The sequence below is a fragment of the Poecilia reticulata genome, chromosome 17, assembly GCF_904066995.2.
Source record: "Poecilia reticulata chromosome 17, P_reticulata-male-v2, whole genome shotgun sequence".
NCBI lineage: Eukaryota > Metazoa > Chordata > Actinopteri > Cyprinodontiformes > Poeciliidae > Poecilia > Poecilia reticulata.
The window spans coordinates 29,466,915-29,484,359 of NC_088846.1; the positions used below are offsets into that span (position 1 = coordinate 29,466,915).

Below are 17,445 nucleotides of genomic sequence, written 5' to 3' on the forward strand. Positions count from 1 at the left end.
TAGTTCTTTTCCTATAACCTGATATTGTACCCCTTGTTTAATAAATATTCTGCAACCACCTCCCTCTTTATCTCTTCTTATACTAACATATCCTCCAATCACAAAATCTAAGGTTAGTTTTAAACAAGTTTCTTGTACACAAATTATATCTGGTTGGACTTCAAGTTCATCAATATATCCCTTAAATTCCTGACCATTGGCTAACAGGCTCCTAGCGTTCCATTGAAGTATTAACATAAACCACTTTCACTTGTTGCTTCCAACTTCTTATCCACCTAGTTTTTTATTTATTTCTTCCCATGTACCTTTCTTAAATCCCAAGAAGTTTTCAGCTCCATTCACTATTATTTTAATCTTCTCGGTTTTGTGCTTAGCTTGATCAGTACAGTTGATGACATAAGCTATGAATAAAACCAGATTTTCCACTGAGTACGAGACCTTATCTTCTGGTAGTATTTTGGGTTGCTGAATAGTTTGATCTCTTTGTTCAATCACTCTTTTTTCTGCTCCTTCACACTTTTTACAGCTTCAGCGTAGCTTATATATGACGTCAGTTTTCTTCTTCTTTTCTATTATCAAGCAACTTTAAGGTGCATACCGCCACCTACAGTACATGAGTAGCAACACGACCTCACACCCATTATACATCAAGTCAATTAGTTATTATCTATAGATGAGTGGCCTTTAGTACTTATCCTGGTTTAGTTTATGATTTATGTTTAAATATCTAAAGTTAGACTAAACATTTGATCCCTGTGAAGTTACAGGTTTTATTTTAAGGTTCAAGGTGAACATAAGAGAATAAACTCTGTAAATATTTAACCATTGATTATAAATGAGGAGACAAAGGTTAGATTCCCAGTTCTGCTCCCTCAGCTTCCTGATCTAAATCTGTGTTCAGCTCCTCTCTGAGCAGTTTGATTATTAATGTTTCTTTCTGCTTCATGTCATGGAGCTTTGCTACATCTAGACAAACTGCTGCTATTCACTCTATTATCCTGAGCTTCTTTTGTTTTAAACCAATGTAAACAAAGTCCAGGGTTCATAATTCCTCCACTTCCTAAATCCTCTTTGATACGTAGATGAGGAATCATCAGATTCAGAGTAAAAAGGTTCAACTTTCATTTATCCTTTTCTGCATGTATGTATTTTGGAAAATATCAGCTCTAACACTGTTGCTTTTTCTTCACTGCTTCCTGCTGCTGTTACATCACTAATTAAAACAGGAACAACCAGAGTCTGTTCTTACACCATTCATTCTGTTAACCCTCTTCCACATTTTCCCTGAGCCTGATATTCCTGCTCTTCAAGAAACGTTGAAACTGGGAGAAACCAATGTCTGCTGGAGCTGAAAGCTGATTGGCTGAAGCCTCTCTGCACTGACACGTGATTGGTAGATCAAAGCTCAACCCAGTTTCTGTTCTCAGGAAATAAAACTCACACAGTCACTGTGACTGAGAGCAGAAATGGAGCAGAATCAGATGGACCGAGAAACTTTCTCCTGTTCGATCTGTTTGGATCTACTGAAGGATCCGGTGACGATTCCCTGTGGACACAGCTACTGTATGAACTGTATTAAAAGACACTGGGATGAAGAGGATCAAAAACGAATCCAGAGCTGCCCTCAGTGCAGGAAAACCTTCATACCGAGGCCTGTTCTAGAGAAAAACATCATGCTAGCAGCTTTAGTGGAGCAGCTGAAGAAGACTGGACTACAAGCTGCTCCTGCTGATCACTGCTATGCTGGGCCTGAAGATGTGGCCTGTGATTTCTGTACTGGAAGAAAACTGAAAGCCATCAAGTCCTGTTTAGTCTGTCTGGCCTCTTACTGTGAGAAACACCTTCAGCCTCATTATGATTCAGCTACATTTAAGAAACACAAGCTGGTGGAGCCGTCCAAGAACCTCCAGGAGAACATCTGCTCTAAGCATGATGAGGTGATGAAGATATTCTGCCGCACTGATCAGAAGTGTATCTGTAGTCTCTGTTTACTAGATAACCATCAAGGTCACAACACAGTGTCAGCTGCAGCAGAAAGGACTGAGAGGCAGAGAGAGCTGGAGGAGAGACGAGGAAACATCCAGCAGAGAATCCAGGACAGAGAGAAAGATGTGAAGCTGCTTCAACAGGAGGTGGAGGCCATCAATCACTCTGCTGATAAAACAGTGGAGGACAGTGAGAAGATCTTCACTGAGCTGATCCGTCTCCTCCAGAAAAGAAGCTCTGATGTGAAGCAGCAGATCAGATCCCAGCAGGAAACTGAAGTGAGTCGAGTCAAAGATGTTCAGGAGAAGCTGGAGCAGGAGATCAGTGAGCTGAAGAGGAAAGACGCTGAGCTGGAGCAGCTCTCACACACAGAGGATCACAACCAGTTTCTCCTCAACTACCCCTCACTGCCAGCACTCAGGGAGTCGACACACTCATCCAGCATCAACATCCGTCCTCTGAGACACTTTGAGGACGTGACAGCAGCTGTGTCAGAGCTCAGAGACAAACTACAGGACGTCCTGAGAGACTCATGGACAAACATCTCACTGATGGTCACTGAGGTGGATGTTCTACTGTCAGAACCAGAATCAGGACCAGAACCAAAGACCAGAGCTGGATTCTTAAAGTGTTCATGTAAAATCAACCTGGATCCAAACACAGCAAACAGATATCTGGTTGTATCAGAGGGGAACAGGAAGGTGACAGTGATGAATCAACCTCAGTCTTATCCAAGTCATCCAGACAGATTCACTGTTTGGTTTCAGGTTCTGAGTAAAGAGAGTCTGACTGGACGTTTTTACTGGGAGGTTGAGAGGAGCGGGCCATTGGTTAATGTAGCAGTAGCATACAAGAACATCAGCAGAGCAGAAGGCGGGACTGAATGTAAATTTGGATGTAATGACAAATCTTGGGCTTTAGATTGTAAAAGTTCTAAATTTGGTCACAACAACATCTGGACCTCCATCTCAGGTCCAGTTTCCTCCAGAGTCGGAGTGTACCTGGATCACAGAGCAGGTATTCTGTCCTTCTACAGCGTCTCTGAATCCATGACTCTGATCCACAGAGTCCAGACCAGATTCACTGAGCCGCTACTGGCTGGAGTTTGGTTTTCCTGGACTCGAGGTTCTGCAGAGTTCTGTAAACCCAAATAAATTTTCTCCCTGAGATTTTCTTTTGTCTGCAAAGTGATTTATCAATCAGAGAAATAGAGATGTGTTAAAATGGTTTTAAAGTTTCACTTGTTTCGTGTTTGAAATGAACATTTTTCTCTCTGAAGCTGTTATTAGACTGTTAACCTGAAAACCTTCATGAAGCCTCAGATTCTCTGTAAAAACTCTGAAAAGACTGTAATGAATGAAAACAGAAGAAAAAAAATGAATTCATATAATCTGAAGTCAAATGAGTCTGAGTCGTTTTATTACAGGCAGAAACTCTGACGTAGAGATAAAACCAGATATTTGGTTTTTAAACATATAAATAAAATGATTAAAATACTGAAACAAGACAGAAAGTCTTTTCCATAAATTAATCCGACTGTCAGGATTCACTTTCCTTTCTAATCCCTGAATGTTCTTCCAGAATCTCACAGATTTATAAACTTTGTTTTGTAAAAAGAGACATTTTAATATTCTGTAGAGACAAAAGCTACTGATAAATCTAACATTTGAGAACAAACAGTCAACAAACCGGAAATGATTGGCCAAATAAAATCTCTAGGTCTTTGTAAATGCCGCCACCTAGTGTTCAATTGCAGGTAATACAGAGCAGGAGAGAAGCGTTTATGTTTTAGTAAGTTTTAGTCTGTGGACGTAATCTGTCAGTCATTCTAGGCGGTTTGTCAGGAACTGACCAATCGACGGTCGCTATTTGTCCAGAAGTCCACGCCCCTTATCAGGAGGAACATTTCCAAAACCCAAACAGAGTCTGGAATAAATGGATCAAGGCCTGCAGGCTGCAGCCAACCTCATGTTCGGCTGAATGAAGCTGAACTAACACGTTTGTCTGCACTAAAGTAAACTGGTTGTAAACATCATAATGACACAGAATGATAGTCAAACCAATAATCAATAAGTAAAGGCAGTTCTATGGCATGATGACAATGTCATGCAGTAGCTGCTGTATTTACATTTAAGCACCTTTTCATGCTAATTTTTATTTTTAGCATCTTTCTGAAGGCTGATTTTCTCTTTTTCTTTAAAGTCGTCTCTCACTGGTTTTGTACGATTAAATGCTGCCTGACTGCATTTAATCACATTTACATCCAGTGAGAGGTAGAGTCCCTCACTCTCCATCTGGCTGAGGAAGATTTGGGCTTATTGTTGTTTCCCATAAATAATCTCTCAGACCTGATGATGATCCACAGAGGATTTTCCTGCCTGTCGACTCAAAAGGCAGAAATGACTTGAAAAAAGCATCGAGTTTCACTACATCTGCCATTATTTGTTTGTCTGAGGTTTGATATACTTCTGCATTATGGCGTCACTTTTCTTCTTCTACTTCTTCTTCGTGTGAGATGAGGGTGAGTGGAGAGCGGAAGACGAGCGAAAGTGCGAGCGATTGTATCTTTTCTATCTTTGACTTTTTTCTTACTGTTTTTTCACTAGGTGTTTATGTTAATTGTTTAGTTGTGATTTTGTGTTAGTTTTTTCACGTTTTTAGGGGTTTATGTTTGGGTTTGGGTGTGGCCGTCTGGCGTGCCTAGCTGGCCGTCTGGCGTGCCTAGCTGGCCGGCGTCTGACGACGCCGTGGTGGTTGGGCTTTGTCCACGCTAACGCGGAAGAACGGCGTCAAGGTGGGCGCCGGTTCTCCGTGTAGCGTGGAGGAAGCTTGCTTGGCTGAGGGAGAGGTGATTGGACATGGGTCCATCAAGTCGGCAGCTCGCATGAGTGGAGCTGTCGTCTTGTTCGTGGAGAAAGTGGAGCAGGCTCAACATCTGGTAGAGGTAGGCGTTTCTGTCAACGGCCTGTTTTTACAAGTAACGCCGCTCACCTTGCCTTCAACTAAGGTCACCTTATCGAATGTACCTCCTTTCATTAGTGACGAGTTTTTGATCAAAGAGCTCTCTCGACACGGTAAGGTAGTTTCACCGGTGAAAAAAGTACCCTCTGGGTGCAATTCACCGTTTTTAAAACATGTTGTCTCCCATAGGAGACAACTGTTTATGATATTGAATCGGAGGGATGAGAAACTCAACCTCCGATTTCATGTTAGAGTAGATGATTTTGATTACATCCTGTTTGCCACGTCCTCTAACATGAAGTGTTTTGGTGGCGGTCAGGAGGGGCACATTATTAAAATGTGTCCCGACAGGGCCAGGCCGGCCCCGCCGAGTGCAAAGCAGCAGCCCGCTGCTGGGGAGCCCACCTGCTGATGCTGGAGCAGCGGAGGATCCCGCGGCGGCCGCGGCGGAGGAACCCGCGGTGGTAGCGGGGGAGCCCGCTGCAGAGGAGCAGGCGGAAGGTACGTTTGAGGTGTCGGTAGTGGAAAGTGACAAAAGTGTGAAAATTAATGTAGGTGCAGGAAAGGATGAGAGCACAGTGTTGTGTGGTGATGGGGTGAATGGTGGTGGTGAGTGTGAAGTGGTTGAGAGGGATGGTGTGCAGGGAGAGCAGCAGGTGGAGGTGAGGGGCGATGAGGATCATATAGTGTGTGGAGATCAGGGAGAGAAAGGAGAGGTTGCAGGTGGAGGAACAGAACAGTGCAGAGTTGATTTTTGGAGCTAGAGTGGCTGGAGAGACAGGTGAAACAGAGGAGGCGATGAAACTGGAGGCTTCAGCCCCGTTAAAGAGGCGAAGCAAAAGGAGGAATGTGATGGCTGCTCTGCAGGCCAGTAAACAGGCCAGCAAGCTGGCTGCAGAGAGGAAAGAGCTGTCAGACAGTAGCAACGCTGAGAGTTGGGTTTCTGACATCAGCGAGGTTTCTGTATCTCAAAATAGCAGCAAACAACCTAGATACCCTGTAGAGGCTTTTAAACCATTTTTAGAGGATAGTAAAGGGGTGAAAGGAGTAAAAATTGGAAGCATTTTTCCTAATTTAAAAACGTTTCTCTACTCAGCAAGATACTATATTAGGAGCAAAGAACTTTCAGGTTTGACAGATACAGTAATTTTTAGACTAAAGAAAAAAGTGACTCAAGTTAGAAAACAACTTTCGAGTTAAATGATGCACAATAGATTTTTAGCATCATTTATAGTCTTCTTGTATTTTGTTTTTAGCTTCTTACCCAATATGGATTCTTTTAAAATAGCATCTTTAAATCTTAACGGGGCGAGGGAGGCTGGAAAACGAGCTTTAATTTATCAAATGTTGAACCAAAAGAAATTTGACGTAATTTACCTGCAAGAAACACACAGCGATCATTTAATAGAGACAGACTGGGTCATAGAGTGGAGGGGGGGGGGGTCATTTTAGGTCACGGCACCTCCCAGAGTGCAGGGTTGGGCTTCCTCTTTTCCAGAGCGTTCACCCCAAACTCTATAGAAATTGAACATGTTATTCAGGGGAGGTGTCTTTTAGTTAAGACAAAGTTTGATTGTTTTACTATAGTTTTTATTAATATTTATGCTCCTATCACCAATGCAGAGAAAAAGCGTTTTTATGAAAACGCTTTCATAAAAACTTTGTCTTAACTAAAAACTTTGTCTTTTAGTTAAGACAAAGTTTGATTGTTTTACTATAGTTTTTATTAATATTTATGCTCCTATCACCAATGCAGAGAAAAAGCGTTTTTATGAAAAAATTGGGGAACGGTTGGGTGATTGTGGGTCTGAGGACTTTGTTTTTATAGGTGGGGATTTTAACTGCACTGAAAAACGAGTTTTTAGACCGTAATCATGCATCCAGCAGCCAGCCCAACATGCTCTGCGGCAGCTGGTCTCATCTCACGGCCTGGTGGATGTATGGAGCAGGATGCATGCAGGCTCCAGGCAGTACATGGTCCCACATTAAAGAAAATAGAATCTCTTTAGCCTGTCTTGATCGGTTTTATTGTTTTAAACACAATTTTAATGTGTTTAAAACATGCCAGATTTTACCGGTGGCTTTTACAGATCACTCGTTGGTTTTAGGTAGTGTTTTTATCAAAAATATTTTACCTAGAAGCGCTTACTGGCATTTTAACTCAGCCTTAACTTATGATTGGGGTTTTAAACAGATATGGGGTTTAAACGATGTACTGTGCACTATTTCTAATCAGGGAGAACTAAATTATAACAAGCTGCTAATGTAAATATTTATTGTTTTTATTTGGTTTTCATTGACCTGATTATTATGCAACAGTTTATTGTTAAATCATTGTAAATAAACGTTTTGTAAAAAAAAAACTTTTTCTTCTTCTTCTTTTCTATTATCAAGCAACTTTAAGGTGCATACCGCCACCTACAGTACAATAGTAGCAACACGACCTCAGACCCATTATACATCAAGTCAATTAGTTATTATCTATAGATGAGTGGCCTTTAGTACTTATCCTGGTTTAGTTTATGATTTATGTTTAAAATATGTAAAGTTAGACTAAACATTTGATCCCTGTGAAGTTACAGGTTTTATTTTAAGGTTCAAGGTGAACATAAGAGAATAAACTCTGTAAATATTTAACCATTGATTATAAATGAGGAGACAAAGGTTAGATTCCCAGTTCTGCTCCCTCAGCTTCCTGATCTAAATCTGTGTTCAGCTCCTCTCTGAGCAGTTTGATTATTAATGTTTCTTTCTGCTTCATGTCATGGAGCTTTGCTACATCTAGACAAACTGCTGCTATTCACTCTATTATCCTGAGCTTCTTTTGTTTTAAACCAATGTAAACAAAGTCCAGGGTTCATAATTCCTCCACTTCCTAAATCCTCTTTGATACGTAGATGAGGAATCATCAGATTCAGAGTAAAAAGGTTCAACTTTCATTTATCCTTTTCTGCATGTATGTATTTTGGAAAATATCAGCTCTAACACTGTTGCTTTTTCTTCACTGCTTCCTGCTGCTGTTACATCACTAATTAAAACAGGAACAACCAGAGTCTGTTCTTACACCATTCATTCTGTTAACCCTCTTCCACATTTTCCCTGAGCCTGATATTCCTGCTCTTCTTCCTGCTCTTAAACGCATCTTGAAACTGGGAGGAACAACAGCTGCTGAAGCTGAAAGCTGATTGGCTGCAGCCTCCCTGCACTGACACGTGATTGGTAGATCAGAGCTCAACACAGTTTCTGTTCTCAGGAAATGAAACTCACACAGTCGCTGTGACTGAGAGCAGAAATGGAGCAGAATCAGATGGACCAAGAAACTTTGTCCTGTTCGATCTGTTTGGATCTACTGAAGGATCCGGTGACGATTCCCTGTGGACACAGCTACTGTATGATCTGTATTAAAAGACACTGGGATGAAGAGGGTCAAAAACGAATCCAGAGCTGCCCTCAGTGCAGGAAAACCTTCATACCGAGGCCTGTTCTAGAGAAAAACATCATGCTAGCAGCTTTAGTGGAGCAGCTGAAGAAGACTGGACTCCAAGCTGCTCCTGCTGATCACTGCTATGCTGGACCTGAAGATGTGGCCTGTGATTTCTGCACTGGAAGAAAACTGAAAGCCATCAAGTCCTGTTTATTCTGTCTGGCCTCTTACTGTGAGAAACACCTTCAGCCTCATTATGATGTGGCTCCTTTAAAGAAACACAAGCTGGTGGAGCCGTCCAAGAACCTCCAGGAGAACATCTGCTCTAAGCATGATGAGGTGATGAAGATGTTCTGCCGCACTGATCAGAAGTGTATCTGTATTATCTGTTTAATGGATGACCATAAAGGCCACAACACAGTGTCAGCTGCAGCAGAAAGGACTGAGAGGCAGAGAGAGCTGGAGGAGAGACGAGGAAACATCCAGCAGAGAATCCAGGACAGAGAGAAAGATGTGAAGCTGCTTCAACAGGAGGTGGAGGCCATCAATCACTCTGCTGATAAAACAGTGGAGGACAGTGAGAAGATCTTCACTGAGCTGATCCGTCTCCTCCAGAAAAGAAGCTCTGATGTGAAGCAGCAGATCAGATCCCAGCAGGAAACTGAAGTGAGTCGAGTCAAAGATGTTCAGGAGAAGCTGGAGCAGGAGATCAGTGAGCTGAAGAGGAAAGACGCTGAGCTGGAGCAGCTCTCACACACAGAGGATCACAACCAGTTTCTCCTCAACTACCCCTCACTGCCAGCACTCAGGGAGTCGACACCCTCATCCAGCATCAACATCCGTCCTCTGAGACACTTTGAGGACGTGACAGCAGCTGTGTCAGAGCTCAGAGACAAACTACAGGACGTCCTGAGAGACTCATGGACAAACATCTCACTGATGGTCACTGAGGTGGATGTTCTACTGTCAGAACCAGAACCAAAGACCAGAGATGGATTCTTAAAGTATTCATGTGAAATCAACCTGGATCCAAACACAGCTCACACAATGCTGGTTCTATCAGAGGGGAACAGGAAGGTGACAGTGATGAATCAACCTCAGTCTTATCCAAGACATCCAGAAAGATTCACTGATTGGTGTCAGGTTCTGAGTAAAGAGAGTCTGACTGGACGTTGTTACTGGGAGGTGGAGTGGAGCGGGTCATGGGTTAATGTAGCAGTAGCATACAAGAATATCAGCAGATCAGGAAGAGGGAATGAATGTAGATTTGGATGTAATGACAAATCTTGGGCTTTAAATTGTGAAAGTTCTAAATTTGGTCACAACAACATCTGGACCTCCATCTCAGGTCCAGTTTCCTCCAGAGTCGGAGTGTACCTGGACCACAGAGCAGGTATTCTGTCCTTCTACAGCGTCTCTGAATCCATGACTCTGATCCACAGAGTCCAGACCAGATTCACTGAGCCGCTACTGGCTGGAGTTTGGGTTTGGAACATTGGAGGTTCTGCAGAGTTCTGTAAACCCAAATAGATTTTCTCTCTGATTGTTGGTCAGGGTTCATTATTCCAATGTTCTTCTTTATTTTTCTGGTTTAAATGTTGCTCTCTGAGTTCCAGGAACCATAAAGTTTTTCACTGCTGATGTTTTCATTTCATTCTTTTATAGCACTTACATGTTTCTCCACATGAAAATCTAAACTTTTCTGGTCACCAATAGTTTGGCTTTAATATTTGCATTGATGAAATTGAATGTTCTTGTTTCTCTTCCTCTGGTGGAGAACAGATGTTGTTGTTTAAATCAGTTTAGATTCAAGTGAACTGAACTTCCATTTTCTTTAAGATCCAAAGAAAAAACTGAAACCAACATCAAATTCAAACTGATAATCTTTCACTGCAGATCAGGAAAATAAATGTCTACTTTTCTCTCTCTGACTTTCTTCAATAAAACAAACTGATTACAGAGAAATGTGGAAAGTTTTCTGTTAATTATAAATTGTGAGTTCTGATGTTTGGCTTCTCCTTCATAGAGAATAATCTGATTTCTGCTGCAGAAATATTATATTTAAGCTTCTATTAAACTGATCAGTTAATCTGTCAATGCAAACAAACATCAAGTCAATTAGTTATTATCTATAGATGAGTGGCCTTTAGTACTTAGTGTTGGAGCTATTTATTCTTTATCCACTTGAATTTTGTTAGTTTATTCTTAAATTAATATTTTTTGTATTAATTATGGAGTTTATTTGTAGAAACTGTAGAGAAACGTGACCCCAGAGCCTTAGTGGTGGCTTGGTGGGACTTTTATTGGATGTTTGGTGTGGAAAACAATCACCACGACACTCATCCTGATGTAGTTTATCATTTATATTTAAGATATTTAAAGCAGAGATTTGATCAGAAATTCTCAACTGAAACTTCAGAATTTCTTCTCGCAGTTTATAATGAATCCATCAACAATGAAGAACTGCCCCCGTCAATGAAACAGGGTCTTATCACCTTGATCCCTAAACCAAATAAAGATCATTTAATAATAGATAATTGGCGTGGCGTCACTCTATTAAATAATGACTATAACATTTTGGCCTCCGTTTTAGCCAAAAGGCTGAAAAATGGTTTAAATGATATTTTACATGAATCTCAAAACGGCTTCATGCCTGGACGCAACATTTCTGATAATATTCGATTAGTGTTGGACTTAGTTGATTACAAAGATCTTATCCCTGGTGATCCAATTATTCTGTTTGTAGATGATCAAAAGGCCTTTGATACAGTTAGTCACAACTTCATTTTTGACACATTGTCCTTTTTTAACTTTGGTCACTTTTTCATTAAAGCCTTTAAGACACTTTATAGAGATAATAACAGTTCTATACAACTTCTCTATGGCACATCTAGCCGATTTAATACCAATAAAGGGGTTCGTCAGGGATGTCCGGCCTCCCCTTACATTTTTCTGCTTGTTGGCCAAATTTTAAACTATTTAATCAGACAGAGCTCATTTGAGGGAATTAAAATATTTGATCGAGAACTTAAAATGTCCCAACTTGCTGACGATACTACAGTGTTTTTAAAAGATGCTAGTGAAATTCCTGTAGCTTTGTCTGTTGTAGCTAAATTCTCTAGCATTTCAGGGTGAAACTCAATGTAAAAAAATGTGAAATCCTTCCCTTATATACAACCGCTGTTACTGAAACGTGTAACATCCCTGTAAAAAACACCGTAACTTACTTAGGAATTAAAATCTCCACTGACCACAGTAACATGGGTAATTTACCTCCTGTTTGTGAATCTGTTAAAAAGACATGCAACAGTTGGTTAGCTAGGGATTTAACCATTTATGGTAAAATACTATTAAGCAAAGCAGAAGGAATATCAAGGGCGTCGTATCTTTTCGCATCACTTGATGTTAGTAAATCGCTCTGTTCTGATCTGGATCAAATTCTCTTCAGGTTTATATGGAAAAATAAAACAATCTGTTCTTCCAAACTCTTTAGCTGAAGGAGGTTTGAATGTTTTGACTTTTACTGTCTTTAATCAAATGTTAAAAATTAATTGGATTAAAAGATTTCTAAAAAAAAAAAAGAAAATTCAATGTTTAATATTTTCCCATATCATCTGTTCAGTAAACTGGGGCGTCTACATTTTTTATTGCGTTGTCGTTTCTCAGTTGGAAAACTTCCAGTCAAATGAGCTAAATTCCCTCAGCAGGTTCTGCCATGTTGGAATCTTATATATAAACACAACTACTCTCCTCATTACTGCATCTTATGGAGCAAAGCTTATAGAATACATGAAAACTAATCATTGTTTCTTCATAAGTGGGTTGAGAATAATATTAATTTGATGAATCAGTTACTTGACAGCAATGGTGAGTGGTAGACTTATGAACACTTTATGAACAACAATAACATAGAGATATCTCAAAAAGAATTTGAAATGATTGTTAAAGCTGCTCCTCATAGTTTGCTCTGTTGAGCACAAACCAAACATCCAAACGATTTAAACCTTCATGACTCAATTTCAATTGAAGGAACTAATATAATGAATAAGAAATTTACAAACGGGTTTATCAGAACTCTTACAAACTTTCTCCACTCCCATAAGTAAACATAGATGGGATTATATGAGCAACAAATTGTGGAGTGCAATCTTTTTACTGCCTCATAAATATATAATTACTAATAGGATCAAAGAAGTTTTATTTAAGATTTTACGTAGATATTATCCAGTTAAAAGTAACATTTGTCGCTTCTCTCCAGATGTCAGCAACAGCTGCTCTTTTTGTCAGTGTGAAGGTGAAAGTATTGAACATTTATTTGTGGAATAAACGCTACAATATTTTGGTCGGGCTTGCAAAAACTTCTTACAGAAGAAATCGGAAAAAATATTGTTTTATCAAATTCAAAATCAAATGTATGTATGTATGTATGTATGTATGTATGTATGTATGTATGTATGTATGTATGTATGTATGTATGTATGTATGTATGTATGTATGTATGTATGTATATGTGTGTGTGTGTGTGTGTGTGTGTGTGTGTGTGTGTGTGTGTGTGTGTGTGTGTGTGTATTTCTTTAACTTTTGTCTCTCTAGACTTTAACAGTAACACCCTGAAAGTCTGTAATTATTCTTTACTATTTGTTTTTATTAGTATATTTTAATATTTGTCATTGAGTTTACGTCCATATGTATGTTCATGTTATTTGTTTGAAATAAAGTTATTAAAAAAAAGTTATAGAAGACATTTTAAATGATGTCAGTCTGTTTAAAATGTCTGCACTTTAGCTGACTGCTGTTTACAATGACATTCAGTGAGTCCCTCAGTATTTCATTAAAGCTCTACTGCAGTTAAAAAAAAGAAGAAGCAGTGGCGCATACTTATGACATCACTAGCAATAACTCGTGCTCTCTTAAAGAGACACTACACAATTACGGTTGTTACAAGACGGGTTGTTTCCAGTTCTGTTCCTTATTCTGCAGGCTGTAAAACCCTGATCACCCTCCCTCAGGCTTCTGCAGATTTAAATCTGTGTTCAGCTCCTCTCTGACCACAGATCTCCTCATTTCCTCCTCTGAAGACCTAAAACAGAAACACAGCTCTGACACACCTGTAACAGGAACAAGAAGAGCAACAAGGTGCTGCAGATTTCCATGTTTTCCAGTCAGGCTAACATATATTAGGATGAACATTAACATGCTTTAGAAGACTAAACCCCCAGATCTGGAAAAAGAAGTGTGATCTTTGAAAAATACTAAATATCTGCTAAATATCTATAAAATTCAGCAGGTTGTGAGGATTTGATTTGCACAGACTCCTTTCAAAGATCCACACAAACTGCTGCAGCCGCTGTGTTAACACTAAGGACTCCTCCCTGTTTTAATGGAGACACAAATGCAGTTTAGTAGCCGGATATTCCTGCTCTTCAAGAAACGTTGAAACTGGGAAGAACAACAGCTGCTGAAGCTGAAAGCTGATTGGCTGCAGCCTCTCTGCACTGACACGTGATTGGTAGATCAGAGCTCAACCCAGTTTCTGTTCTCAGGAAATGAAACTCACACAGTCGCTGTGACTGAGAGCAGAAATGGAGCAGAATCAGATGGACCGAGAAACTTTGTCCTGTTCGATCTGTTTGGATCTACTGAAGGATCCGGTGACGATTCCCTGTGGACACAGCTACTGTATGAACTGTATTAAAAGCTTCTGGGATGAAGGTGAGGAGAAGAAAAGCTGCCACTGCCCTCAATGCAGGCACTCCTTCACAGAGAGGCCTTTACTGCAGAAGAGCACCATGCTAGCAGCTTTAGTGGAGCAGCTGAAGAAGACTGGACTCCAAGCTGCTCCTGCTGATCTCTGCTATGCTGGACCTGAAGATGTGGCCTGTGATTTCTGTACTGGAAGAAAACTGAAGGCCATCAAGTCCTGTTTATTCTGTCTGGCCTCTTACTGTGAGAAACACCTTCAGCCTCATTATGATGTGGCTCCTTTAAAGAAACACAAGCTGGTGGAGCCGTCCAAGAACCTCCAGGAGAACATCTGCTCTAAGCATGATGAGGTGATGAAGATGTTCTGCCGCACTGATCAGAAGTGTATCTGTTATCTTTGCTCTGTGGATGAACATAAAGGTCATGACACAGTGTCAGCTGCAGCAGAAAGGACTGAGAGGCAGAGAGAGCTGGAGGAGAGACGAGGAAACATCCAGCAGAGAATCCAGGACAGAGAGAAAGATGTGAAGCTGCTTCAACAGGAGGTGGAGGCCATCAATCACTCTGCTGATAAAACAGTGGAGGACAGTGAGAAGATCTTCACTGAGCTGATCCGTCTCCTCCAGAAAAGAAGCTCTGATGTGAAGCAGCAGATCAGATCCCAGCAGGAAACTGAAGTGAGTCGAGTCAAAGATGTTCAGGAGAAGCTGGAGCAGGAGATCAGTGAGCTGAAGAGGAAAGACGCTGAGCTGGAGCAGCTCTCACACACAGAGGATCACAACCAGTTTCTCCTCAACTACCCCTCACTGCCAGCACTCAGGGAGTCGACACACTCATCCAGCATCAACATCCGTCCTCTGAGACACTTTGAGGACGTGACAGCAGCTGTGTCAGAGCTCAGAGACAAACTACAGGACGTCCTGAGAGACTCATGGACAAACATCTCACTGATGGTCACTGAGGTGGATGTTCTACTGTCAGAACCAGAACCAAAGACCAGAGCTGGATTCTTAAAGTATTCATGTGAAATCAACCTGGATCCAAACACAGCTCACACACAGCTGGTTCTATCAGAGGGGAACAGGAAGGTTACAGTGATGAATCAACCTCAGTCTTATCCAAGTCATCCAGACAGATTCACTGATTACTGTCAGGTTCTGAGTAAAGAGAGTCTGACTGGACGTTGTTACTGGGAGGTGGAGTGGAGCGGGTCATGGGTTTATGTAGCAGTAGCATACAAGAACATCAGCAGATCAGGAGGTGGGAATGAATGTAGATTTGGATATAATGACAAATCTTGGGCTTTAAATTGTGAAAGTTCTGAATTTGGTCACAACAACATCTGGACCTCCATCTCAGGTCCAGTTTCCTCCAGAGTCGGAGTGTACCTGGACCACAGAGCAGGTATTCTGTCCTTCTACAGCGTCTCTGAATCCATGACTCTGATCCACAGAGTCCAGACCAGATTCACTGAGCCGCTACTGGCTGGAGTTTGGTTTAGAGGGACTGGAGGTTCTGCAGAGTTCTGTAAACCCAAATAAATTTTCTCCCTGATATTTTCTTTTGTCTGCAAAGTGATTTATCAATCAGAGAAATAGAGATGTGTTAAAATGGTCTTAAAGTTTCACTTGTTTGGTGTTTGAAATGAACATTTTTCTCTCTGAAGCTGTTATTAGACTGTTAACCTGAAAACCTTCATGAAGCCTCAGATTCTCTGTAAAAACTCTGAAAAGACTGTAATGAATGAAAACAGAAGAAAATAAATGAATTCATATAATCTGAAGTTAAATGAGTCTGAGTCGTTTTATTACAGGCAGAAACTCTGACGTAGAGATAAAACCAGATATTTGGTGTTTAAACATATAAATAAAATGATTAAAATACTGAAACAAGACAGAAAGTCTTTTCCATAAATTAATCCGACTGTCAGGATTCACTTTCCTTTCTAATCCCTGAATGTTCTTCCAGAATCTCACAGATTTATAAACTTTGTTTTGTAAAAAGAGACATTTTAATATTCTGTTCACAAGTTTGTATTTTGCAGAATGAAAACAATCTTTGCTCTGATGGATCATCCAGGTTTCATCCTGGTTTTCCAGGTTCCTGTAATTTAGATCCAAGTTTCAAATTTTGCTCCAATAAAACATTAAAAACATTTTATTATATCCTGACTTCACTTTGGAATCACAGCTGTAAAGTTTAATGCATATTTCCTCATTATAGTCTTTAAATTAATCACTCTGCTTCATTTTTCACTCACTAAAAAGCAAAAGTAATGAAGATGTTGAGCTCATTTGATCTGTTTTCCACCTGGCATTTGGTGATCTGTGCTTTATAATGAAGTCTTAAATGCTGGAGTTTCCCACAGTCTGTCATGAGCACCTGAACGCCTCACAGCTGCGTTGAAACGTTTCCTCCTGCAGCCTGAGGCGAGTCAGTGGGAACAACAGGCTGCGTACGTTCAGCTCAGAAAGTTGAATATTTCTGCTCCTGAATTCAGGCAGAAAACAAAGTCAGCTCCATTTAAACATATATTTATGAAGTTTATGCCAAAGACATGAAAAACAACACGACCTGAAATCAGTTGGTTCCAGATCTCAGTGTTTGTTCCCTCAGTTATGAGATATGAAATTAAACATTTTAGTTTTTTTACTATAAAACTGTTTATTACTGTATATTTTCTTAGTGTTGGTGAAGAAATCAGAATCATTCTGTGACTTATTTACTCTGGTGTTTAAAAAGTTGTTACATTTTTATTTTAATCGTATTAATCTGTAATTTTATTGTTTTATGTTGTTAAACTCAGAGTTTTACATAGTGAAAATTAAAAACAAACATTTTTATTAATTAATTTTGTGTGAAATAGATTATCACTGCTGGACACAAAACAAATCTTATAAGAGTTAATGTAAGAATGTTTAATGTTTTCAATCAAAAATCCATCCTTATTTTAGTTTGTAGTTACCTCAGATTAAAGTTTTCATCTTTTCTTCCTTTAAGGAAAAACTGCTCAGCTTAATGGTTTGTTTGGGTGAATTGACCCTTTAATATAAACTGGCAGCAGGTTCAGAGTTTACAGTAACTGAACACAAATCCATCATCATTCCTGCTGGAGGCAGATTCAATGTTTCTGTCCTCTCTGCACCTGGATTATAAAACCCTGGATCCACTTCCGGTTTCTCTTCCTGCGTTTGGAAACAACCTGACATCTGTAGAGACTAAAGCTACTGATGAATCTAACATTTGAGAACAAACGGTCAACAAACCGGAAATGATTGGCCAAATAAAATCTCTATGTCTTTGTAAATGCCGCCACCTAGTGTCCAACTGCAGGTAATACAGAGTAGGAGAGAAGCGTTTATGTTTTAGTA

General features: G+C 40.1%; 2 protein-coding genes and 1 pseudogene across 2 annotated transcripts in view; all 3 read left to right on the forward strand.

Annotated features, from left to right (window-relative positions):
* dnajc1 (DnaJ (Hsp40) homolog, subfamily C, member 1) overlaps window positions 1-17,445 on the forward strand; it is a 274,202-nt gene that overhangs the window by 100,590 nt on the left and 156,167 nt on the right. The gene's annotated exons all lie outside the window — the stretch shown is intronic.
* LOC145547942 (uncharacterized) lies at window positions 1,459-10,604 on the forward strand (annotated as a pseudogene).
* LOC145547967 (tripartite motif-containing protein 16-like) lies at window positions 13,239-15,857 on the forward strand. Its single transcript, XM_081598235.1, has one exon. The coding sequence runs from the start codon at window positions 13,954-13,956 to the stop codon at window positions 15,613-15,615; it is 1,662 nt and encodes a 553-aa protein (XP_081454361.1). The 5' UTR covers window positions 13,239-13,953; the 3' UTR covers window positions 15,616-15,857.

Excerpts from the sequence above, each read along its gene's own strand:
- LOC145547967 (XM_081598235.1), top strand. The coding sequence starts at position 13,954 with ATGGAGCAGAATCAGATGGACCGAGAAACTTTGTCCTGTTCGATCTGT.